The following is a 26,116-nucleotide window of genomic DNA, read 5'->3' as shown; positions in this document are numbered from 1 at the left end:
GCTGTGTGTGTATATATGTAGATATGTATGTATATGTATATATATGTTTATATATGTGTGTGTGTATGTATGTATATATATATATATATGTATTTGTGTGTATATGTATGTGTATATATGTTTATGTGTAAATATATATATATATATATATATATATATATATATGACAACAAAACTCATCACTCACAACAGTGACAAAACAATTACATTGACAATCAGGTTATGTTATTTTCAAAATGTTTCCTTTTCTTTTCATTGCTTCTTTAACACACTCATCTGGCCATGCGCTGGTATATTATTAGTATATATATATATATATATATATATATAGACATATATATATATATATATATATATATATATATATATATATATATATATATATATATATATATACACATATATATATATATATATATACACACACACATATATATACATATATACACACACACACACACCCGCCAGAGCATTACCAGCAGTCCAACAAGAACGAACGGGGCAGCCGTGTGTGGTGGGCGGGCAGTGAAACTGCTTGCCACCAGGAGCCGCCCGAGGGACACTACACTGCGCGAGCAACAAAATCGCCCCCCTCCAGCCACCACTTGCAGCATTACCAGCCGCCTATCGAGAACGAACAGGACAGCCGTGTGTGATGGGTGGGCAATGAAACCGCTTGCCGCCGAGGGACACTATACTGCGCGGCCGGCGAAATCGCCCCCCTCCAGCCACCGCTTGCAGCGTCCCCAGGCTGAGGATGATGGAGCGGCAGTTACTGAGGCACATGTGTTGCAGCTGCTGCCCCGTATGTCTTATGTCAGATATCCGTAACCTGGGGCCTACCTGTATATAGATATTATCATCTTTTTGTGTCCATATAAGCAGAGTTGTGATTAATCTATGCAAGCTGATCATTAAAATAAAAGGTTTCAGGTACAATTACTTACTTATCACATTAGGCCCAGATACTTTTAAAATACTTGGCAAGTAGTGTAAAAATGTTACAGAATCGAGGCTTTTCTTTTTGTTTCTCTCCTTTTAAAACCTTTCCTCAGAGTGATTTTTTTCTCCCTCTTGCTTAATTTTTTTTATTTACTTCACCACGCCTTTATCTGCTTTTGGCTAGACTAACAACTATATTGTAGATCTATAACAGAAAACTATCCTAGGTTGGTATTTGCAATACTGAATTATTGAATATTCAATTGTGAACATTTAACAGCTGCTGTGTGACAAAATGCATAACACCTACTAGCAGTTAGCAGTCTGCAAGCTGTCTTGGCACAAGTGCTCAGGTGTATAACAGGAGTGGCATGGAAAGAGATCATTAACACTTATTGTTGGTCACATTTGTCAAAATGCCTGTACATATGCTGTTATTGAATACGAAAACATCATTTGAATGAATATGAAATTTTTAACTCATCTACTAGAAAAAGCTATTGTAAAAATGTACTTACGTTAATTTCAAATTTAACAGCAGAAATATTGTTTTTAGGAGTCAACTGCCAGGGATTTTTTAAAAAGAAACCCACGGCACTTGTAAACCTGTCTGAAGTTTGCATGAAATTTTTGAAAGTACTCCTGGTAAGATGAATGGGGCCATCATAGATTTGGAAACCTCGAACAGGAAAAGTCCTGAAAAAGATAATTACAACATATATTGCTTCATTCTGCTAAACTAGGATATCAGGATTCACATTCTGGCCAGTCAGAATCTGCTATGAAACTGGATATTTCAGAAAATACCTGACTTTGGATTAACATGAATTATACACAACACAAAAAGTAATGTGCAGTACTAGTCGCCACAACTACCTTGATGTGGCTGGTTCAAAGAAAACCATACAGCAGCAGACTTTACAGGAAAATATTGCCAGTCTTGGACTCACTTGAGGAAAATAATAAAAATAAAATGGCACATGGAAAGAAGTCTGACTTTAGTCTGTAACTAGTACTAAGAGTACTAATTTGCCATGGGGAACAAACAATCATTTAGAGCAGTAATCATAATATCTTGTGTTAATGAAACATACAATATAGCTGGCATATACTGAGATGGTATCCCTCAGTTACCATTAAACTATTATAGTGTTTGATTAAGTAAACCCAAGTTACAAATAGGAATGCAAACCACATACTGTATTTTGTCTTTTAGTTACAGCTTTTAATTGGCAATTTCCTTAGTTTTGTCTATCTTATTTTTAATTGATGACTACAAATGTTGAAATTATTCATTAAGCAAAAGCTCTATTAACATTAAATTTAAAAAGCTGTTGGACAAAACATTGTCACCTTTATTTATAAAGTTGCAAATTGCTTAACCTTATAAGGAACTATGTTGTTTATTTTACCACTTACTTGTTTCTGGGAAGGGTCCTGTTTATGCTGTCAACACCTCCCACGCCCCAGTACTTGTTTAGTCCTCCATTAGTACCATAGTTTTTACTTTCTCCAACAAACAGTGACTCACTAACTTCTTGGCTGGATCCTATATCTTTAGGAAAGCTTCCATCACTTAATTCAGACAGAGAGAATATTTGTTAATTCAAAATTAGTATATTACATACATAGATGCACTGTATATAAGGCTAAAATGCAATTAATGAATATATTTATGAAAATACTTAAGAGATGCCACATGGTAAAATAAAGTTTAATGTTGTAATTTAAAGACCAAATAAAATCTGTTGCATTATGAATGCTATATACTCATCTTTCTCCTATCACTACTTTTATTGTAAATTCACATGATAAAGAGAAAAATTATAGAACTGAAATGGCTACTTATCAAGTAATATCTGTCCAAAAATAGCTTAAGTTACATGTTGAACATATGTTCATATTTCATACATTAATAATTAGTTGAATCACCTTTTACTGTAAGTTTCAAAAATGGAGCATGTTGACATTTTCAAAATATGCCACAATTTTCCACTCCTCTGAAGCTGGAAGTCTCAAAGACTTTTTCCTTTACTGTCAAGTTACTCCAATGTTGCTTTGGTCTATGCTTACTATCACTGTTCAGCCAAATGTTAAATCTTCTGGTAAGATTTGGTTTAGCAAACTGTAACAATCACCTTTTCAGTATATTCTAGTACTATGCTCCATTTTATTTAAGCATTGCCACAGCATTATTTGTTCATCACCATACTTTACAGTAGGTATGGTGTTTCTTGGGAGTATGCACTTTCTGGCAGACTCCTTAAAACCAGAATCACTGAAGCCTACAAAAAAGCTTATGTGTTTTAAAAAAAAAACTCTAATGTTAAAGGATGACTATTTTTCAGTAAAGATTTCTTTCTATTACTCATTTACAGGCCATTGTTACATGGAGTTCATTATATGGTTAACTGATATACATTTACTTCTCTTTAACATGCTGAACTCTGTATCCTTTACAAAGTTACTGTTGCTATCTTATGTAAATTTCTTCATCTGATGCTAAGGTTAAACAAATATCTTTTTTTTGGCAGTATTTGGGTAATATAAGGAAGCTTCCATGTCTTGATTATTAAGCCAAAATTGCTAAGAGGAACATTAAAATATTTTGATACAGTTTTATAACGGTTTTCCACATTATGAATTTTAATTCATTCATCTTCAACTTCCTTCAAATGTTCGGTCACTTTTTTAATATATTTTCTATGGATGCACTATGAAAAATATCTGCTAAACAGAGTGAAATCTGTAGCAGAGAAAAATATGACAGTGACGTCACTGAAACAAAGAAAGAGTGCAAAACATTCATATTCTTATTAGAATAATGTTTTCACATGTGGAACACTAGTGCTTGGATACTTATGTCAGTGGTATATTAGAGTTTTTAATTTCAAGATATCTGTTAAAAAATAATCGTGTCTTTAAAATTATTACTGGCTATGTGAATTTTCAATAAAAAAGACTGCAATAAGACATGCAATACCCTTTCTAATTCAGCAATATTTTAAAACTTAATATTTTAAAAGGAAATACTGTATGGTTCTACATTTAACAGGACAGTTTAAGGTTAAGTGAAACTCCACTAGTGACCTTCATAATTTCAAAATCTCAAGTAAACTACCTTTTACTATTGATTGCTTATGGGTGATTATGGATGAAAACGGAATACTTTTTGACATATAAGTTAAACAAAATACACTAAGTCAAGAGAACACCTCTGCCCCATCAAGAAGCTTCAGTCCATTTCATGAATGCCTGAAACCTTTCGATTCTTATACAGTACATCTATAATTTTATTAGATTTGAATTAAATTACAATTTTATAATTAATCAAAATATATCACTTTAGCCAAGATAGAACAATTTAGAAAATAAGCCAAAAAACAAAGGATTTTTTTTTCATTTCTCGATCAAAAGGGTAGTAACTTCTAACATTACTTGTACTCATAACAACATTTTTATGCAATGTAGCATTGCAATTTTTAACTATTGCATCATAAAGTAAAAGTGGAAACACAATTCATAATTTTCAACAAACACAAACTTAAGGTCAAGTCTTTTACAAAGTATTTGGCAAATATAAATTATCACACAATAACATTTGTTAATTTCCTTATTCATGGAGCAGTGAAAGAAGTTCCACTGATGAGGAAGTCATTGAATTGGTGAAACCACTGGGTTGGAGAAAAAAAAATAAAATAAAAAAATAAAGTACAATAGATTTGGCATAAAACACATTAATTTACTTAAAGCAAATATATACTCTGTGAGCAATGAAATTAAAACGTGCAAAAACTGTAATTAATGTGTAATTAATGTAAAAAAGTACAAAAAAGTGTCACCAAATATAAATATTATTTCCCTACCTTGCAAATGATAATCCAATGCCATTATCCGCAAAACTGCAAAGGTAAAAAGGGTCCTATTAGACGTTTACAATAATTTAATGCCACTGTGTCAATGCTTTGAGGAAACAAAATACAAATGAAAGCACTAAGTTTTGGTAATGTACAGTTTAGATTTGTAAATATATTTCTAATAAGACCCATCATATATTTAGTCTTATATATCAGACAAAGTAGTTATGTTACTTAGGCAGTTATGCTACTTAAGTAGTTAGGCAAATTTTGTAATTAAACAAATCATAAATTCAATACATGATGAAAAAAAAGCTATGCACAATTACAGTACCTTTAACCTACAACAGTTGGAATAGGCCAGCAAAAACAATTTAGTAGTTGGTAAGGATGTATCTTCGCTTTGCTGCTACAGTACTTCTAACCTTAACATAAACAGCTGATCAAAGAAGGACAGACAAAAGTATTGTGATATTTTGTTTCCATGTGTTACTAATGATTTGTCCATGTGAAAAGACAGTCATTTCAGCAACTGATAGGAGAGGGAATTGTAAAGGTAAACAAAAATGTACTACTACTACGCAGTTCACATTTCAATTTCTTCACTTTGAAAATATTCACTGTTTATATTAATTATCCCAAGGTTGCCTTAAAGGTTGTAAAAAAGCTAATTATTTCACTTCCTCCACATTAAATTATCTGCTTCTTGGATATATTATTTAAAATATTTTACTTCCTAGTAAAACAGTATATAATTATTGCACAAAGGAATTTTAAACAATGTTTATTGCTTAATTAATTACAGAAAAAATAATGCTCTGAAATCCAAAGTATTCAATTCTTGCCCACTTAAAGGTTTCTGAATATTTGAATGCTTTTTAAAGAAATATAAAACCACAGAATGCAGACACTAATTTTTGACCCACTGTTCCAGCAGGCCAGTTTTTAGTCAGACTATTTCAGACTTGAGAGACTGCAATAATAGAGGAAGTAATAATTAATGGCAAACATGCAAACACCAGCAATGAGAAAGTCAAACCACATGAAGAAAAAACAAAAGGAACAGAACAAAAATAAAACACACTAAACAACAAACAAACGCAATGGCCTGATAGACTTAGACATGAATCAAAAATTGGAACCCAAAAATCATCATAGGGCCTTCTGTGGTACTACTGTATACATCCAAAACAAATTAAAACCTTAACAGAAAGATACTATATTTCTTCAATAATTTCCAATTGCTTCCCTTCTCCGATTATTTTGTGTAGATTTAAATAACAGGAATTTATTTGTATCATCTAGCAGTAATCTCTAAGTACATGAATAGTGAAAACAGTTATAAGGTTGATTAAAGTTTTATGAAGGGAGAATGGACTTTTATAAATAAATAAAGAACAGCAAATAACTAGACAATTAATTCTAACAACATAAGAAAAAATCATAAAGCACTGCCCCAGTACTGAAAGGATTATCTGAACTCACAAATGATGTTAAAACTTAGTTTTTAACATAGTTGGTTTTCATTTTACTCAGCTGGTAATAAACTGCACAAAGTGAGATTTCTTTTTCATGCCAGAGTGTTAACCCTGCAGAAGCACAACAGTTTTAATAAGATGACGGTCACCTGTAAAATATCCAAACTGAAAATATCCATTTTCATTGCAACAGCTTTTGTTTAACAGAGTTCATTAGTGTATCTGCTTGTAAACACCTTCATCATTTTCTAATTTGAAAAAGAAAGCCTTGGAAAAGTCTAAATTAAGTCACCCACCCTGATTCTTTTCATTTCTCCAAAAGTTTTCTAGGCATAGTCCTAAACAGCTTAGCAAAAAACTTATACAGTGGAACCTCGGTTCACGTCCATAATTCATTCCAAAACTCTGGTCGTAACCCGATTTGGTCGTGAACCGAAGTAATTTCCCCCATAGGATTGTATGTAAATACAATTAATCCATTCCAGACTGTACAAACTGTATGTAAATATATATTTTTTAAAGATTTTTAAGCGCAGATATAGTTAATCATACCATAGAATGCACAGCGTAATAGTAAACTAAATGTAAAAACATTGAATAACACTGAGAAAACCTTGAACAACAGAGAAAACTAACACTGCAAGAGATCGTGCTATAGCGCTATGAACCGCTCACTAAAACCACTTTTTTTAATGAATTTTAAGTACAGGGAAAAAAATGAACATTTGAAAAATCCATAATTTAATAAACCACCAAGAAAAGTAACATTGCAACAATGCACGCTACGAACCGATCACTGTAAACAGAAGTGAAAACAAAAACAAGCCCAGTAAATATGCTATGTTTGCCTAATATTTGCCTGGAAATTCACCATGCAGCTACCTTTGACAAAGTTGTTCCCACAAACACCCCATGATGCTTTGAGAGGCCAAAATGATATCATAGAGCTGTAGCAGCCAATGTTGTATGGGACTGTGAACCCCTACCGCCAAAGTATATAACAATGATCCTAGTAGTGGGCTAAAAATTAACTTAAAAGTTGCAAATTTAAACTCAAAACATGTATGCAGAAGGAAACTGGAAATATGTCTATGTATTCATGTATGTACTCCATCCATCCATTTTCTAACCCGTTGAATCCGAACACAGGGTCACGGGGGTCTGCTGGAGCCAATCCCAGCCATCACAGGGTGCAAGGTAGAAACCAATCCCGGGCAGGGCGCCAACCCACCACAGTCATGTATGTACTTATAATGTGTAATACCGAGGTTACCCCTTTAAGAAAATTATCCAGATTGTTGTGTAGTTGATACAAAAAAAGGAGTAATGATTCTAAGTGTAAGTTGTCCTTTTAGCAGCAGTGAATATACGAAGAGTCAGGAAAGATGCAAAAGGTATTTGTTGGTTTGAGACAGGAGAGTGCTACTTAAACTGTGGGGGACAAGCCTTTCTGAATCCATGCTTCCCATCTGCAAAGAATATAACCGCTCCGATATCTAATTCTATTAATTTTATAGCAGGGAGCCACTGCGGTGCAGTGGTGCTAGCACTGATGCCTCACAGATTAGGTCAAATTTTTAGCACAATAATCAGTCAACCCTAACCCCAACCCAAGCTGTCAGGGACACTTAAAAGACCACTGCAACATTATAATCAACTCAAAACTACTTCAGTTTGGCCTTTCCTGTTGACTTCAATGCATTTTGCCAACTTCCTGAAGATTTCCTCAAACTCAGTGGGGATGACTCATCAATAATTATACCTAACACAACTTGGTATTTTCTTTTACACGGCACTTTACCAAAGCAGTTTCACATACTTCGCTTCTTGTTCAGGCACAAAAAATAGCATAAGCCAAAATAATGCATCCATGTTAAAATTTGAAAAATAAAATTTATTTTAAAGTGATATACAACCCAATGATTATTATCCCCTCGCTTTTCAAAGATCTTTCTTCTCAGTAGTGCAGATAACTTTTATTTTTATCAAACAATCTTATATCTATACTAATAAAAGGCAAAGCCCTTACTGACTCCTCACTAATTCTCCAACTTACCGTGTAGGTAGAAGGCTGAAATTTGGTCATAACGGTCAACAACGTCTGCCATGTTGAACTTTCTTATTCATGGTCCCATCTTCACGAAATGTGGTAGGCGGCTATGCTGCGCTAACCGAAACCAATGTACATACTTATTTCGGTGGTATGACGCCACTGTGAGCCGCCATATTGAACTTTCCAACGTCACTAATTCACCAAATTCCCGTGTAGCTAGAAGGCTAAAATTTGGTATTTATTTCGGTGGTATGATGCCGCTGTTGGCCGCCATATTGAACTTTTAAACAGTCTTTGTTACTTATGTGCCCATCTTCAAGAAATTTGGTACACGGGTTCCCAACGCTAACTGAATCCTACTTCCGTAGATATATACGTCCATAGCCTGCAGCTCGGTCACCGTGTGAGGCGGCATTGGGATGGGGGACGTTGTTGGCTGCCTGCCTATATAAGGCCGTCCGTCTCTCCAGTCTCTTCATTCCCTTCCTTGCTTCGCCACGGGATTCATGTCTCCCTGCTGACAACTACAGCCTTTTTATTTAATCCACGGCTCCTCCGCGGTTTTATTGTTCATTTATTACGATTATAGTTATTGTGTAGGTATTTTAGACTTACTTTACATTGTTCAGGTACCCATTTCCTTTATCATTCCAACCGTACCTGCATTAACATGTCTATCGAGGTGATCACCATCGATCAAAGAACTGTCACTTACTGTGGTTTCCATGCCTGGAGATTGCACCTATCTTTTCCATTCTCTGTGTTACATATTGCACGGCCATATCAGGCTCATTCTTGATATCTGGAGAAACATTGTGTCTTATGCATTGAATAACTGGGACAGGTTCAAGGTGTGGACTGATGACGGTACAGGAGATAATTATACTACACAGGAGCACTAGAAGAGTGAAATGCTTAAGCCCTTCACCTATGGATCTGCATGTGAGTTGTAGCTGCCGCTGAATTGTTCGGTTGTCGATTTCAAGTGTACCGAAATGGCCAAATATTTTACACCTTTGGACAACCGCCAATGCCTCTTAAACATCTTAGATTCACAGCTGACGATTTCAGTAGTGGACACTTTGATGATTATGAATGTTTAAACTCTCAAAAGCTGGATTGAAGTTATCGATGAAACTGGTTGTATACTTACAACGCTTGACAGATGCCGAATGTCACTTCAACACAACTCCTACAAATACTGTCGTAATCGAAACAAACCATAAAACTGAAACCGATTAAGACAGCAGCAATCAAAGCTGTGAGATTTGAAACAAGATTACTGTTCACATGGCCAACTGTACGTTGCATGCTTAAGAGTAATCTCAGCGCACAGCTTGGTCATATTACAACCGGAGGGCCGAACTCACAATGTGGTATACAAAGAGATCCTTAACAAATAATTATTGGTATATTTTCCCTCAGTTTAAAAAATTAATTTAATTAATTTAAAATTAATTAATTCTCTTCTTAATAAAACTTGTAAGGCAGTACGCTATATATATATATATATATATATATATATATATATATATATATATATATATATATATAAACTGCTCAAAAAAATTAAAGGAACACTTTGAAAACACATCAGATCTCAATGGGAAAAGAACTCCTCCTGGATATCTATACTGATATAGACTGGGTAATGTGTTAGGAACAAAAGGATGCCACATCGCTTGATGGAAATGAAAATGATCAACCTACAGAGCCCTGAATTCAAAGACGCCCCAAAAATCAGAGTGAAAAATTATGTGGCAGGCTAGTCCATTTTGCCAAAATTTAATTGCAGCAACTCAAAATTGTATGCAGCACTTTGTATGGCCCCTGTGTTCTTGTATACATGCCTGACAACATCTGTGCATGCTTCTAATGAGATGACAGATGGTGTTGTGGGGGATCTCCTCCCAGATCTGGACCAGGGCATCACTGAGCTCCTGGACAGTCTGAGGTACAACCTGGTGGCATTGGATGGACTAAAACATAATGTCCCAGAGGTGTTCTATTGGATTTAGGTCAGGAAAGTGTGGTAGCCAGTCAATGGTATCAATTCCTTCATCCTCCAGGAACTGCCTGCATACTCTCACCACATGAGGCCAGGAATTGTTGTGCACCAGGAGCCACTGTACCAGCATAGGATCTGACAATGGGTCCAAGGATTTCATCCTGATACCTAATGGCAGCCAAGGTGCCTTTGTCAAGCCTGTAGCGGTCTGTGTGACCCTCCATGGATATGCCTCCCAGACAATCATTAACCCACCACCAAACTGCTCATGCTGAATGATGTTACAGGCAGCATAATGTTCTCCATGGCTTCTCCAGACCCTTTCACTTCTGTCACGTGCTCAGGGTGAACCTGCTCTCATCTGTAAAGCACAGGGCACCAGTGGTGCATCTGCCAATTCTGGTATTCTATGGCGAATGCCAATCGAGCTGCATGCTGCTGGGCAGTGAGCTCAGGGCCCATTAGAGGACATGGGGCCCTTGGGTCACCCTCATGAAGTCTTTCTGGTTGCTTGGTCAGAGACATTCACACCAGTGGCCTGCTGGAGGTCATTTTGTAGGGCTCTGGCAGTACTCATCCTGTTCCTCCTTGCCCAAAGGAGCAGATACTGGTCCTGCTGATGGGTTATGGACCTTCTATGGCCCTCTCCAGCTCTCCTAGAGTAACTGCTTGTCTCCTAGAATCTCCTCCATGCCCTTGAGACTGTGCAGGAGACACAGCAAACCTTCTGGCAATGACACGTATTGATGTGCCATCCTGGAGAAGTTGGACTACCTGTGCAACCTCTGTAGGGTCCAGGTATCGCCTCATGCTACCAGTAGTGACACTGACTGTAGCCAAATGCAAAACTAGTGAAGAAACAGTCAGAAAAGATGAGGAGGGAAAAATGTCAGTGGCCTCCACCTGCTAAACCATTCCTGCTTTGGGGGTCATCTCATTGTTGCCCCTCTAGTGCATCTGTTGTTAATTTCATTAACACCACAGCAGCTGAAATTGATTAACAACCCCCTCTGCTACTTAACTGACCAGATTAATATCCCAAAAAGTGTTCCTTTAATTCTTTTGAGCAGTATACACACATATATATATATATATATATATATATATATATATATATATATATATATATATGTGTATATATATATATATATGTGTATATATATATATATGTGTATATATATATATATATATATATGTATATATATATATATATATATATATATATATATATATATATATATATATATATATATATATACATACCTATCTAGGTGTATAGCTTTGGTCACTGAGTGCAAGGGAAAAATAATAAAATATAGTCTATAAGTTATTAAACAGTAAAACATTAACGCTTTAAGAAGTACAGGTACATTGAGCACTACTGGAGTGGTTTCAGGTAAACTACATTTTAAAGACTGTGTAACACAACAGGTAAGTAACTAACAGCAGCTAAAATGTATATGGATCATCTCTCGGTAGTTGATCCCTTTTGAAAGGCGCTACACGACGGCTGTGGTATAGAAATTACATTTTCTATGTGAACGCTCAAATTTGTGCCTCTGGTAATGTGCCTTACCGGCATTTAAAGAAAATTAGTTTTGTGTCCTCTGCAGTGTTAAGAGAGAAAGGCTTTGGTTTGGGATAAAAGGAAAAAAGGTGTAAAAAAAGGAAAGTTGCCTTTTTCTTTTATATAGTATTGAGAGATGTGTTCGCTGACGTTATGATCGCCTTGTGTAGACTGGTGAGATCCCGCCATTAATCGGCTGTGATGGCACTGTCAGTCCTCCACTCGCGTGTGTTTCATAATCCGAGGTGAGGACCTCATAATCGTATCGCAAAAGAAAGTGTGAATCGCCTTAATATTATTTTGCCGTGGTGTAGAAAAGGGGTCCCGTGTTTGCACTTGTCTGGGCTATAGCGCAGGGGGAGGATGAAAAAATTAAAAGAGCTCACTTTGACTTAAGGCAGAAGCGCAGTCAGCGCCTCAAAGGCCGGCACAGCTATGCGCGCGCTGGCTGCTCGACTTTTGCTGGGCAGGAGACCACAGTTTTGCAGACACGCTCATGATATCAAAAGTCTCAGCGCTCTTTGGAGGTCATTCATATATTATATATATAGCAAAATCCCGCCTCGCAGCGAGAAGTAGTGTGTTAAAGAAGTAATGAAAAGAAAAGGAAACATTTTAATAATAACGTAACATGATTGACATTGTCATGAGTGTTGCTGTCATATATATGCCTGCCTAAATAAGTCACCCTCGCTTTGCTCTTACTTTATTTACCGCTCATTTAATCATGGCTATTGGCGGAAAAATTATAAAATGGAAGGAGGATGGCTTTACCAAAACAATTATTGATGGCGAATCGATTATTCATAAAGCTTGAATTGGTGATGTTTTTCTGTGTTAACCTCATATTTTTCAGACTTCTTCTCAAACTAAGGTGGTGCGAGGGTAAAATGAATCGGGATGCGCTGATCAATGTAATCGTGTACAGTACCAGGAAATCATGCATTGACAAAAGCTCCCTTTGCTTGTAATGCAAAGTGTGATTAAATGCATTATTTTTAACGCTATGGAGCACATGCATCGAAGCTTCTCAGCTGTGCTTGTGCTAAGAAAAGGAAAGATTTTAAAAATAACGTAACACGATTGTCAATGTGACCTTTTGTAAGTAGTGCCTGGAGGATTCAGTGTGGAGAAACTCTATAGAGACAGCGTGTGTATTAACTTGTGGATTTTTCTGTGAGTATTTGGTGGCAGTCTGACAAAGTTGCTTCGGAAGACGGCATTAGCCGCGGAGCTCAGCTCAGACCGAAATTAGATGAATGGGAGGGGAGATGATGACGTGACTCCCCCACCCGCCTTAACTGTCAATCCCCACAAACACAGTCTCGGAATTTGCATAAGCACACCCCTTCACCTACAATTTTAACTTAGTTATAAAGTGATCAAAACTCGTTTATATCCTGCGTCCTCTCATTAAACTTGTATCCCGCATTACCTGTGGGCATGTGAAACGCCAGCGGTAGCCTGTCTATGAACTTAGTTTAAAGTTTAGGTTTACACCTTGCTTTCTTTCCGAGGCAGCAACACTCATGAATATGGTAGTATATGTCACTCGCTCGCTTCTTATTGTTTTTCGCTGTTCTCAATTATATAATGCATGTTTTCTTAAGCGCTTTTGCAGGTCTTCCTGGTTTTCTACGCACGCGCTGACAATCAGTTCACGTGATTACGTGGGAGGCGTGATGATGTCACACGAAACTCCGCCCTTCCAGCTCAACTCCATTACAGTTAATGGAGAAAAATACCTTCCAGTTATGACCATTAGGTAGAATTTCGAAATGAAACCTGCCCAACTTTTGTAAGTAAGCTGTAAGGAATGAGCCTGCCAAATTTCAGCCTTCTACCTACACGGGAAGTTGGAGAATTAGTGATGAGTGAGTGAGTGAGTGAGGGCTTTGCCTTTTATTAGTATAGATATATGTATATATATGTGTATATATGTGTGTATATATATATGTGTATATATGTGTGTATATATATATATATATATATATATGTATATAGTGTGTGTGTGTGTATGTATGTACAGTATGTATGTATATATATATATATAGATATTATATATATATATATATATATATAGATATATACTGTATATATAATGTATGTGTATGTATATATATATATATATATATATATATATATATGACAGCAGCACTCATAACAGTGACAAAACAATTACATTGACAATCATGTTACGTTATTTTCAGAATGTTTCCTTTAATTTTTCATTACTTCTTTAACACACTACTTCTCCGCTGCGAAGCGCGGTATTTTGCTAGTCTATATATAATTCACTAAGGGCACGCAAGACAGTGAGCGCAAGCAAGACAGAGAGCCATGCCCGCCAACTCATAGAGCCCCGCCCGCCAACTCTTAGACCATGGGATACACTCGACAGAGCCCCACCCGCCAACTCTAACCCTCGTCCCGCGTCATGGGATACGCACAAAAGAGCCTCGCCCACCAACTGTAACCCTCCTCCTGCGTCCACAGTCAATCTCGAGGCATGTGCACTGCCTGCTCATGTGCCCGCATGCAGCAACTCACCAAAAACAGCCTCAGTCGCTTTCGTCTGTGCTACAGTCCACATGAGAGAGACACACACACAGGCGCACGAGACAGACACACACACACAGGCGCACGAGACAGACACACACACATGCGTGCGTGTGAGACAGACACCGAGACAGATACACACACACACATAGGCGCGTGCGTTTATTGTTGTTTATTAAATTGTTAATTTTTTTTCCCTGTGCTTAAAACTCATTAAAAAAATGTGTTTTTAGCGAGGGTTCGTAACGCTATAGCGCAAACTCTTGCAGTGTTAGTTTTCTCTGTTGTTTAAGGTTTTCTCAGTGTTATTCAATGTTTTTACATTTAGTTTACTATTACGCTGTGCATTCTACGGTATAATTAACTATATTTGTGCTTAAAAACTTAAAAAAATATACATTTACATACAATTCGTATGGTCTGGAACGGATTAATTGTATTTACATACAATCCTATGGGGGGAAATTACTTCGGTTCACGACCATAATTCGTTCCATAACTCTGGTCGTAAACCGATTTTCCACTGTATACATAATCGACCAAGTCGCCCGACCATGGGGGACACACAACAGAGCCCCGACCGCCCACTCTAACCCTCCACCTGCGTCATGGGGAATGCACGACAGAGCCCCGCCCGCCAACTCAACCCCTCCCGCGTCAACCCTCGCTCTCGAGGCATGCGCACTGCTTGCTTATGTGCTCGCCCCCAACACTTCACCAAACATCCTCATTCGCTTTGGTCTGTGCTACAGTCCACATGCAGCTGTGAGCCACATTGACTGTTCACGTTGATAATTATGCGGTGTATGCTATGCCGCGGGTTGGCTAGTAATAAATATAAGTTCTGTTGGATACCAACGCACTCTTCTAGATTTCTGGAAATCACAAGAACTCCTCATTGCTAGTGTCAAAATTTATCCTATCACACGGCATAACCTGTCCAAAGCCACCAGGGAAAAAGCACGTTTGGACCAATGCTCCCTGAAGTTATATCGCCAGTCTAGTCCCATCTCTATTTGTAATGCCACAAAGCCCTTCATCTCATCTTTTGTTGTGGGTTTCCACTTTGAAAAATGAGAATGCAGTGCAAACAAGGCCCGCAGTTCAAAAAATTGCTCTGCATACCCGTTTGTCTCATCTGACAGTAGCTGAAAGGCAGCCTCAGGAAATAACAGCCTGAAGTAGTCCAGTAGCTGGTAATCTGTCGTGTCCAACAGCAAGCCATGCAGTTTGGCTCCCATGGATCAATGTCTGGGTATTCCTCCCACACGAACCTTGCCGTAGGTGCATCGGCTGCGTAAAAGCACTCAGCTGACAACCGATAAGCTGGGGTTGCACGGGCTGGTGTCCGATCAGCTGATATCAGTTCCTCACACTCTTGCTTGATCTTCTGATCACTCTCAACAAAATCAGATTCGGAAAAATCAGAGTCCGACTCAGCGATAGTATGCAAAACATCGTCTGCTGATTATTTTGTTTTCTGCACTCGCTTCGCACCCTCGTGAGATGTCGATGCCATCTTGCCTTTGTTTACATTTCGTATCTCACGCACACACAAAGATTAGATACCAAGTCAATGAGTCTAACATTCCTCCAAGCAGAGAGGGAATGCCTGTAACATAACGGTGAGTTGTGTCGCCATTAACAGCCGATTGTCGTCCTCTACCCCTGGATGTCGACTTTTGTCAGGTAATACACATCACGCTCTATGACGTAATATTTACTCCATAAGACGCACAGACATTTCCACCTACTCTTGGGGGGAAAAAAGTGTGTCTTATGGAGCGAAAAATACGGTAATTAATTTTTCACACTTCTAAAATGTTGTTTTTTTTTTTTTTACCTTTTTATCTTTTGTTTTTTAATTTACCAGACTGCATGGTAGCTTAATGCAGTGCAAAATTGCTATTTAACTTTTACAGAACAAGTGGATGCTTATTTTATATTTTATGTAGTAAAAGTTTTAAAAGAGGAACTTAACCATAAAATAACTGAGTAATAGTGTTGTTTTTTGCAACTAACATGCTGTTTTCGGCTGTGACCATGTTCGATGAATATTTTGCCAGAAATTCACTGTGCACCCAGCTTAGGTGAACATTTTTTTCCCCAAACGACCCATGATGTGTGCAAGGCCAGCACGACATCATACAGTGGACCAAAAAAAAAAAAAGTTACTAAGACACTACCAACCTTAAACCCCAACCCTCATCCAGTTAAACAATTGCCAGTGATACAAAGTATTTTCCCCAGTCTTTCACCAAAGAGTAAACCTGCTCTTCCACTCATGCCTGTTTTGTCATCTCCAAAAGTATTTAATTGCTGTGTGTGGGTCATTGATTAAGAAGGTTAAGAAACATTGCCAGATTTACATAAGCATTCATTTATTTAAAAAAAAAAAAGCCTTAAGTATTTTAATTTGAGAGGCACATTAGCTGTTCATTATGGGAATATTAGGGGTGCTAGCAACATATAAAAAACACTGTTCCTTGTGCTCTTGCAGGCAGAACAGCATGGCTAATTATGCACGAAAAGGAGCCCTTCCCCTCCCATCATCAGAAAACACAGAATATGCTGTTCAATGATAAAAACAAAAGATTTATTATTACTTAAAAATATTATTATTCATAAGGGGATTCATTTGACAGGATGGAAGAAGAAAGTGCAAAGCACCTACAAAGATACACGGGAAACAAAAAAAGTCGTCCCTGCTGCGGATTCACAACTTCAAACAGTGGAACAAGCCAGACCCAAACAGCTGCTTCGTGGCACGGCCAATGTGTGCCTCAAGAGTAGAACTCTTGTGAGCACAATGCTCTGTATTTTATTTACTTATTGCTAGTTTGTGGCCATGTTACGTATTTTTAAATTGTATTTGTCCTGCTAGTGCCTTTTGTTGTTTGAAGCACAATTTTTTAAATTGTATTTGTTCTGCCAGTGCCTTTTGTTGCTTAAAGCACAATGGCGCAGTAGTCAGCACAGCACCTGCCTCACAAGTCATACCACTTATTTGGCAAGAATAATCGGTCCAGCATAGTTGATAGACTTTTTCCTTGCCCGCAGGGACACTTAAGAGAACTACACCATTATATTCCACTCCACACTAATTCATTTTCTCCTTCCTCATTGACTCTAATGCCTTTTGCAGAGTTCAGCAGAGTTTGCAAATATTTCTGTGATTTTTCCAAACTCATGGCGACTCAAACTCCACAAGACTTGCTTATCACTGCTATAAAACTATAAAACAATTTTAAGCACTGAGATAAAATTAATGGAAATAAATATGGTTAAACAGTAAACAAAACTATGGGAATGACTTGTAGGACATGCAATGTTAATTAAAAAAACAAAATATTTGAAATGTGGACAGAAGTTGGGAGTTCCAGAGGAAAACCCAACAAAAATAGGAGGAACTGAATAAAAGCAAAAACTAATGGATAAATGGTTACTAACTACATTATAATAACAAAGAATCAACTTAACAAAACTTATCATTCAAAATTTTTATAAACTATATGCAAATTATCCACGACATTGGCAAGTTTTTGTGCCACGGTACAGAAAGCATAATCCTGGATTTCTGTAAGTTTGTTAACTCTTAATAAATAAACAACAGAAAGATTCTAAAATAAGAAAATAAAAATAGAGTTCCCAAGAAATGCCTCATAATATTCTGCATTTTGTTTATTTGTGTTGTCAAGTTTATATTTTTTTCAACCTAGCAATAAAAAGAGATTAAATGTTATCAATAACGAGCATATCAGTCATTACAGCTGTAAAATAATTACATAATCAGTCCATCGGGGAGTGGAAATAAATATACATTCCCAGGCTCTGAAATTAAGGCAGCCAGGCTGTAAACAACAGTTAGCTTGCAGATTATACTATAATCAGAAAACTACAATTAGGTTCAGGATAGCAACAAACATAAAAATACACATACTCTTTTGATTTTTTACATTAATAAAATTTCTCTGTACAACGGTAGGGCTTAATGGATAATTTGTACAAATGTGCCCATATCCTCATTATTTAGGAAACTTTGATGAAAATAATGATTTGAAATTTAATCCACATGCAAAGTCTGTCACGGCCATTGCTTGTTTGTATTTAGCACAGATTTACTTTCTTCACAAAACAATGGAATATTTATTCTAGAAGCTACACACAGCCAAAAGATCACTTCAAATTCAACATTATTTATTTAAACACTGCATGATGTATTCACCACATTAACAACTACATAATAAAATGGCAGATGCTAGATTAGTGTATTCCCCATCTTTCTCTTTCTTACTTACAATTTAGGAAGAACACGTATAATTTTCACATGGAACCATATGATTTCTTTCATAATATAATGACAAAAAAAACACAAGTACTGCATATAGAGCATCACATACTGATGTACCTAAAATAAGGGGAAATTAACATATCATTATCATAAATGTTATAAAGTTTACTTGTGAAGATACTGTGAGTTTTTTTGAAAAGCAGTATTTCACATTTAGGCATTTACAACACCATACCATATCATTCAATTTTCAAAGCTTGCTGAATCCTGAACAAAGGTATGGGGTTCTTGAGCCCATCCCAGCAAGCATAGGGCATAAGACAGGCAGGAAAAATCCATTGGACAAGGCACCAGTCTATCACGGGGTAAACATACACACATTAGAAGAACATCCAAGCTCCACAAAGGGAGAACCTGGGATGTAAACTCTGGTCTCCTTATTGCTTGGCAGCAGTGCTACCACTAAGCAACCTTGCTGGACCACATTTACAGCATATGAATCACAATTTAACAAAAGAATAATTTTGTTTAATGTAAATGAATGTTTTAAATTAATGTTCAAACATGAAAATCAATTTTTTTAAACCAAATGGTACAGTTAAATAGTTGAGCAAACACTTTCTTTGACAAACTTATCATGTGTATATAGTCAAAACGTTAATAAAAAGAATATGATGAGAGCTTCTCTTATAAATGAACTACTTATTTCCAAAATCGGTGGTCTAGAATTAGTTTAGATATAAAACATCATATGTCAAAAAAAGCAAATTGTAAAGTTGGCAAAAAGATGTAAGCAGTTAAATTGGATATGCTGCCAGGTTTATTTCAGCACTTTGTCTTTTCTTGCCAAAGACAGACTTGAGGAAGTAAATATTCTTTCGACAATTGCTGACACTGACAATGGTGCCAACATGAATGGGAAGCACAAAGGTGTGCCTACAAGACTGCTGCAAAAACAAACAAAAAAAAAATCCCGAAGTGTTTCTTCCACACCCTAACTTTAGTGATAGCAGATTCAGTCAAAAGCTCATGGGGTGTCATTGCCTTCTTTAGAAATTTGCAAAAGATTTATAGCTTCTTTTCAGTTTCATCTTGATGAAACATCAGAACATGCTTGTGTTATGCTAGTTGGGGCCCCACAGCAAATCTTTGTCAAGGGAGTTGTAAAGAAAACTGCAGAGACTGAGTTAAGGTGCCTGTAAGTTAAATGTAAAGTTTTGTGGAGGCCATGGTGACAAAGAATGACGGCTTCAAATATAAAAATTAATTACAAAATAGAGTATAGAAGTCTGAACAAAGTTTTATTTTTTTCTTATTAACAATAAAATATACATTTTTGAGCTTCTTGGAAAGATACAGTTGTGTTTTCAGTTTGCATATTGTAGACAACCTTCTTATTTTGTTTTTTTTTTTCTCAAGAATAAATGAAAGTGTTTTTTTGATTAAATATTTAAACAACAGTGAACTGTCAGTAAGCCTAAAAAAAAAATCATCATTTGATTTTTTTCTATATCATCCAGTCCTATTTTTATGTATATAAATGTATATTTTTAAATAATCAAACAATTCAAAAATGGTTAAAAAAAAAAAAAAAAACTGAAAGCCTAATATTTCTAGACCTTATTTAGATAAGGTAATATAATACTATAAAACTACTGTATTAGAACTAATTATACAACAACATTTACAATAATATAATTAACAAGTCTGAATTGCTGGATAATTACAAATGATTATTTTAAAATTTACTTACAAGAGCAAGAAAAGACAACAAAATATGAGGAGTAATTTTTACTAGTGAAAACTCCAGAAAACATTGCTAAAATTAAATTAATTATAAAGAATCCACTGTCACTAGCAGAAAAACTACCATACAGTTTTTTACAACTGTATTTCATTTAACTTTACAATAACCCCACTCCTCACCCCATGCATTAACATATATAGTCTATATATATTTCTTATTCATCACATCAGTGGTCCTCTATAATTTGCTAAGATCATAGTAATTAGGGAATCCATTCCCGGGAATTCGGGAATCCTGCATGTCATTCCCGGACTTCCCGGGATGACACAGTGCACGGCATTTTACACGTGAACAGTTTTAGAACAACCAACACTTATATTTAATAAAACTACTGCAGTATATTGACACCAATAAAAGACTAACCTTATCTACAAGCAGTTCATGCTGTCACATAAGTACATGTATCTAGTTCAGGGGTGCCCAATGCGTTGATTGCAAAGGTAGTGCAGGTAGATCAGTTGAATTCAGAAGCTTCTTGACTGCATTATTTGGCTCTACTTATTTATGCGAGTCAGCCTTTTCCCACAGAAAATTATTAAATCCAAATACTGTAGTGACCATAAATGTATTGAACTGTTACTGTGCCATAAAGGTTATTCAGTTATGCAAGTGTATATATATATAACTTTTTAATGTACGTAGATCATTTCGACCTGGTTATTTTAAAAGTAGCTCGCAAGCCGGAAAACTGTGGGCACTCCTGATCTAGTTAGTTGCAGTAATAAGAGCGTAGAAAGCATAACTTGTCCAGCATGTGGTCGTCCAGGCGAGAGCGTACTTCGTGCAGAGTACGGCAGCTGCTGAGAAAGCACGCTTTGCCTTCACTGAAGTTGGCAGCACAGTCATCAGATACAGACACACTTGTTCTAAACAACACCCGCGCTTGCCGTTGCAGTGAAACATCGCCATTTCAGCTGTTACTGATGCATCCAGTTTCTTGTCATCATTCTGTGATGGCAAGTTTCTTGGCACAGATAATACGGATGCAACTGACTGATGCATTACAATTTCAAATTGCTGTTCAAAGCTGTTGTCTGACAGACGTCAATGGAGTCTTCAGTTTTCAACTATAACTCTGTTATTTCTTGATCGATTTTTACACTTTTACACGCTATATATGCGAACCTGGCCGTTCCCGGTTTCCAGGGAATTACAGCAGTTTCATTCCCGGGAATGCAGAAATGAAAAATGTCCGGGAATCCCTAATAGTAATAATTAAAACAGTTCTATCTGTTTTTCCATCAGTATTTTGAGTTTGCTATGATTAATAGCAATTTAATCCATCCACAGTTTAAACTAGCATACTCATCATAATAAAATTGTGATGTTGGCTTGTCTGTCCATAAGTTCTTTTCTCGCTACTTTCTGTTGCTGGCATTGGTTTTGACTGTGGTAATGGTCTTAATTGCCACATATTCAAGGCAGAACTACATTAACCCATTAATGCAGTTGGGTAATTTTATACATTATGTATAATGTAAGAAGTGGATTTGCCTAGTATTCCAATTTTGGAACACCACATAACTCAACAATGGAATGTAATACATTTTTTTCTCTTCAAATTCTTGTTCCTTATATTTTTCTACGCAACATATGTGAATTTCATGCACAAACTCAAAAACTTCAACCTTAGGCATGGGTTAAATACCTTTTCATCTTTTGTTAATTGAGAACCTATTCATACTCTGGTGCTGGATATGTTCATGTATTTCTCTGACACCACCTTCTACCTGTTTATTGATAATACTCCCACAAAAATCAACTTCCAGGAGTTGTGGCCTAAACAATGTAATCCATCATTTTTGTGGTCTGAAAATTATATTTGATTAAGTATTACGATGCATCAGTGCGCAACATTTCTTAAGGTTCTCTATGCTTTAATAAAGGTTTCTGCCTACATTGCCAACAAAAAATTAGGGAAGACAAAGCAGAAGCCCTCCTCAAATACCATAATCTGCAGTGACTGTGACATTAATGAAGTTAATTAAAGCAACTGACTTTTTGTCAGAGAAGATGCAAAATTAAATAAGAAAAAAATCTGGGCTGGGGGCAGAAGTTTTCTAGAAAATACTGGATTTGGCTTATTCAATATGATGCAACTTCTCTGTGACTTTCTTTATATCTGAACTATTACAATGCATAGATGAATCATTTAAACTCTACCTAACAGGAAAAAGCTATATGTCTTCACGGTCTTACCCAGAATTCTGAATCACAATGTCTCCTCCTCTAACCCATGCTCCCAAGTCATTATTCTTGAAAGATATTAACCCATCAATAACAGCAGCAACACGAGGCTTCTTGGGATCAGCATTTTGGTGAGGACGAAATCTTTACAAACAGAGAGAAAGAGATAAACCAAAATTAATTTTCATTCAGTTCAAAACAATCAATTGTAACATTTCTTTGAAGCCAGTGGCTCTAGACATTTTTACTCTGTGTATTGTTCTGTGTAAGTTAGTTAGCTTTTCATCAAAATAATACAATTTAGTCCTATAAAGTTCAATTGATGCCATAAGTTTACATGCACCTTGACTAAAATCCTTAAATGATACACGTTTTAAAAAATGATTAGATTTTTACATGCACATTATACTGGTTGCTTTCGTCATATATGAGACTCATACACTATCAAAGCAGCTTACACTATGGTTGAAATCTAATGCACTCATTCCATTTACTACAAAAAGCAAATATTTCATAAAACAATCCAAATAATTTAAATGAGCATAAAAATAATGCACAGAGAAATAATGTTTTGAATACAAACTTGTTATCATACTGCCTGTGATAGTGATATAACTAGAACACATGTTGAGGCATTCCTGATTGCCTACAAGTTTCACAGCTCTAAGTGTCTGGGAGCCAATCATAAAATTTTACAACATTAATGGTTCTAGAAACCTTCAGTAAAATTATGAAATGAAGCAAAAGAACCAGGTTTATCATTTTTCCCCACAGAGAGAGAGAGAGAGAGAGAGAGAGAGAGAGAGAGAGAGATCTGTGTATGTTCAACACATGCTATAAAAATATTGTGCCTATGATGTATTGAAAAATGATACAGGCATTTAAATTTCCATTTTACTTAATCCATACCAACACTCAAATATTTGGCAAATGGTATTAATAAAAGACAGGTTTTGACTGTGGATTCGTCCCATGTTATTTATTCAATGTTCTAGTATCAACAGATGCCAGTATATTGAATCCAAATTATTTCTGTTTGTTTGGAGCAGGTTTTAGGTTGTTTATTGATAATATTCTATATATATATATATATATATATATATATATATATATATATATATATATATATATATATATATATATAGTAATGGATGGCGACCATTTATCCCGCCAATACTCCCAACCGCCAGGTGGAGCCCCTCCTTGCAGCGAGGAGGTCCCCAGAAGACCAGCAGGGCATCATGGACATTGGAGTTTTATGCAAAGCCCTGCTGGATGCCGTGGGGCCACAGAAAGAGCTGCAGGGAGGACCGAGGGCTTCTTTGTGCCCTGTGACCCGGAGGTTCGTCACAGGAATAGCGGCGGACTTCCGGGTTGAAGAAGGGACTATTTACCCTGACCGGAAGGAAAGGACTTAATGGACTATTGGGCAGAAACACTTCCGGATCAGGGAGTATAAAAGGACTATGGGAACTCCCAGACAACGAGCTGAGCTGGGTGGAAGGGTGGCAACGCGTCTGGGAGCTGGAGGATTGTTTATTATTGTGAGTTTAATGAGAATTGTGGTGGAGAGTGTGCTTTGTGCACTGTGGCGACAAAATAAAGTCAACTTGAGGACTTTTACCTGGTGTCTGGAGTCGTGGACAGGGGGTTCAAGGGAGGCGAGAGTGCCCCCTATAGTTCACAATATATATACACACACATAAACATATATATATATATATATATATATATATATATATATATATATATATATATATATATATATATATATATATATATATATATATATATATATATATATATATATATATATATATATATATACACATACATACAGTGGTATGCGAGCAACTGTTGCTGGGGGTGCCAGAATCCATGAAGGAAGAAAAATGAAAAACATTACTTGTACAAAATCTTAATTTATTTATCCATTCCTAAATAATTAAATGGGCAGGCTATTTCGTATCAGTGCAATACGCTGTTTGTTAAAACGGATGACTCCTGCTCTTACATGCAAGTCTGCCTGGATATTATGAACTATCGTATCTGTTCAAGTTCTATTTAAATTTTAAATAGAAGGAATTTTTATTTAGTCGACAGAATATTATTCCGGAATAAATCAACTCAAATCTTAAATAACATAATATTTTGCTCTCCATAAAAATATATCCTGTCTAAATTATACAAGTTAGAAATAAAGTCAACGTTAAAAGGAACAAACATTCAAATTTATTTACTCTTATGTAATTTTATATAAAAAATAAACTTAAATTTTAAATATCCCAAAAGATTTTGCTCTCCATAAAAATATATCCTGTCAAAATTATACAAATTCAAATATGAACATGGTGCATAACAAAACCTGGAAATATAAATAAAATTTGTTCTTTTCAGCAATAACAAATCAAATCATTCAGTTGTCTTTGCTCTTATGTCATTTTATCAGAGCTGGACACCTGGCATCTTTTTTTGGCAACAAGTTCGTTTGTGTTTGGTGTGAGGTTCTGTGTTGTGGAGATTCTCAGGATGGACTGCAGGTGCTCATCAGTGAGGCGACTCCTGTGTGCTGTTTTGTTAGTCTTCACGACTGAGAAGAGCTTCTCACACAGATATGTGGTACCAAACATGCACAAGGTTCGAGCCGCATGTAGATGGAGCTGGAGCATTTGTGCAGGAATAGAGTGAATAAACTGTGCGGGCCGTGCAGTATCGTACTTTGCCTTCAGTGTGCCATTACACTGCAGCTCAATCACCTCCATCTGAATCTGCACAGGTGCAGTTTCCACATCGACGGCAAATGGGTTGCAAAACAACTCAAAATTCTTTTCTTGTTCTTCAAAGTCACCAAAGCGCCGTGCGAACTCAGTGCACTCAGTTTATCAGCAAAGTGCGTATTTGGGAACACCGTAGTGTTTTGTCTCATATTACAGCCACATTAGCTCCACAAATGAGACACACGGGTTTACCGGCCATGGATGGATGGATGGATAGATAGATAGATAGATAGATACTTTATTAATCCCAATTCACACACATATACTCAGCCTCCCATCGGTTTTTAAAAGCTCTATGTTCAGAATCACCTTTTCTCTTCGGCATTGTGTGGGCTAGCTTCGCAATAACTTGCAGCATCATAAGCTAGACTTGATTACTTGGTAAGTGTTTGGCAAGGTAGCTGAAGCGCTGCATTATGGGATCTGTAGTTTATTGTGTTACCAGCGCTTCATATCCCCGGGCAATTAATAACAATAATATATAAAATGATCTCGCGGGCCGGATGTGGCCTGCGGGCCTTGAGTTTGCCACATATGGACTAAATAGAACTTGAAAAGATATATATTTTTTAAAATGTGATCAGATCGAG

At 36.4% G+C, this 26,116-nt stretch overlaps 1 protein-coding gene across 2 annotated transcripts in view; it reads right to left on the bottom strand.

Annotated features, from left to right (window-relative positions):
- cemip2 (cell migration inducing hyaluronidase 2) overlaps positions 1–26,116 on the bottom strand; it is a 180,536-nt gene that overhangs the window by 60,078 nt on the left and 94,342 nt on the right. For both annotated transcript variants that reach the window (XM_039750731.1, XM_039750732.1), the window contains exons 13-16: positions 22,762–22,893; positions 4,809–4,844; positions 2,362–2,517; positions 1,461–1,638 (exon numbers count right to left, since the gene is read on the bottom strand). In XM_039750731.1, the coding sequence (XP_039606665.1) occupies positions 1,461–1,638; positions 2,362–2,517; positions 4,809–4,844; positions 22,762–22,893 (502 nt within the window). The remainder of the gene's footprint in view (positions 1–1,460; positions 1,639–2,361; positions 2,518–4,808; positions 4,845–22,761; positions 22,894–26,116) is intronic.

The sequence above is a fragment of the Polypterus senegalus genome, chromosome 4 (assembly GCF_016835505.1).
Source record: "Polypterus senegalus isolate Bchr_013 chromosome 4, ASM1683550v1, whole genome shotgun sequence".
NCBI classification, from domain to species: domain Eukaryota; kingdom Metazoa; phylum Chordata; class Cladistia; order Polypteriformes; family Polypteridae; genus Polypterus; species Polypterus senegalus.
This window is presented reverse-complemented; position numbering and strand designations above follow the sequence as displayed.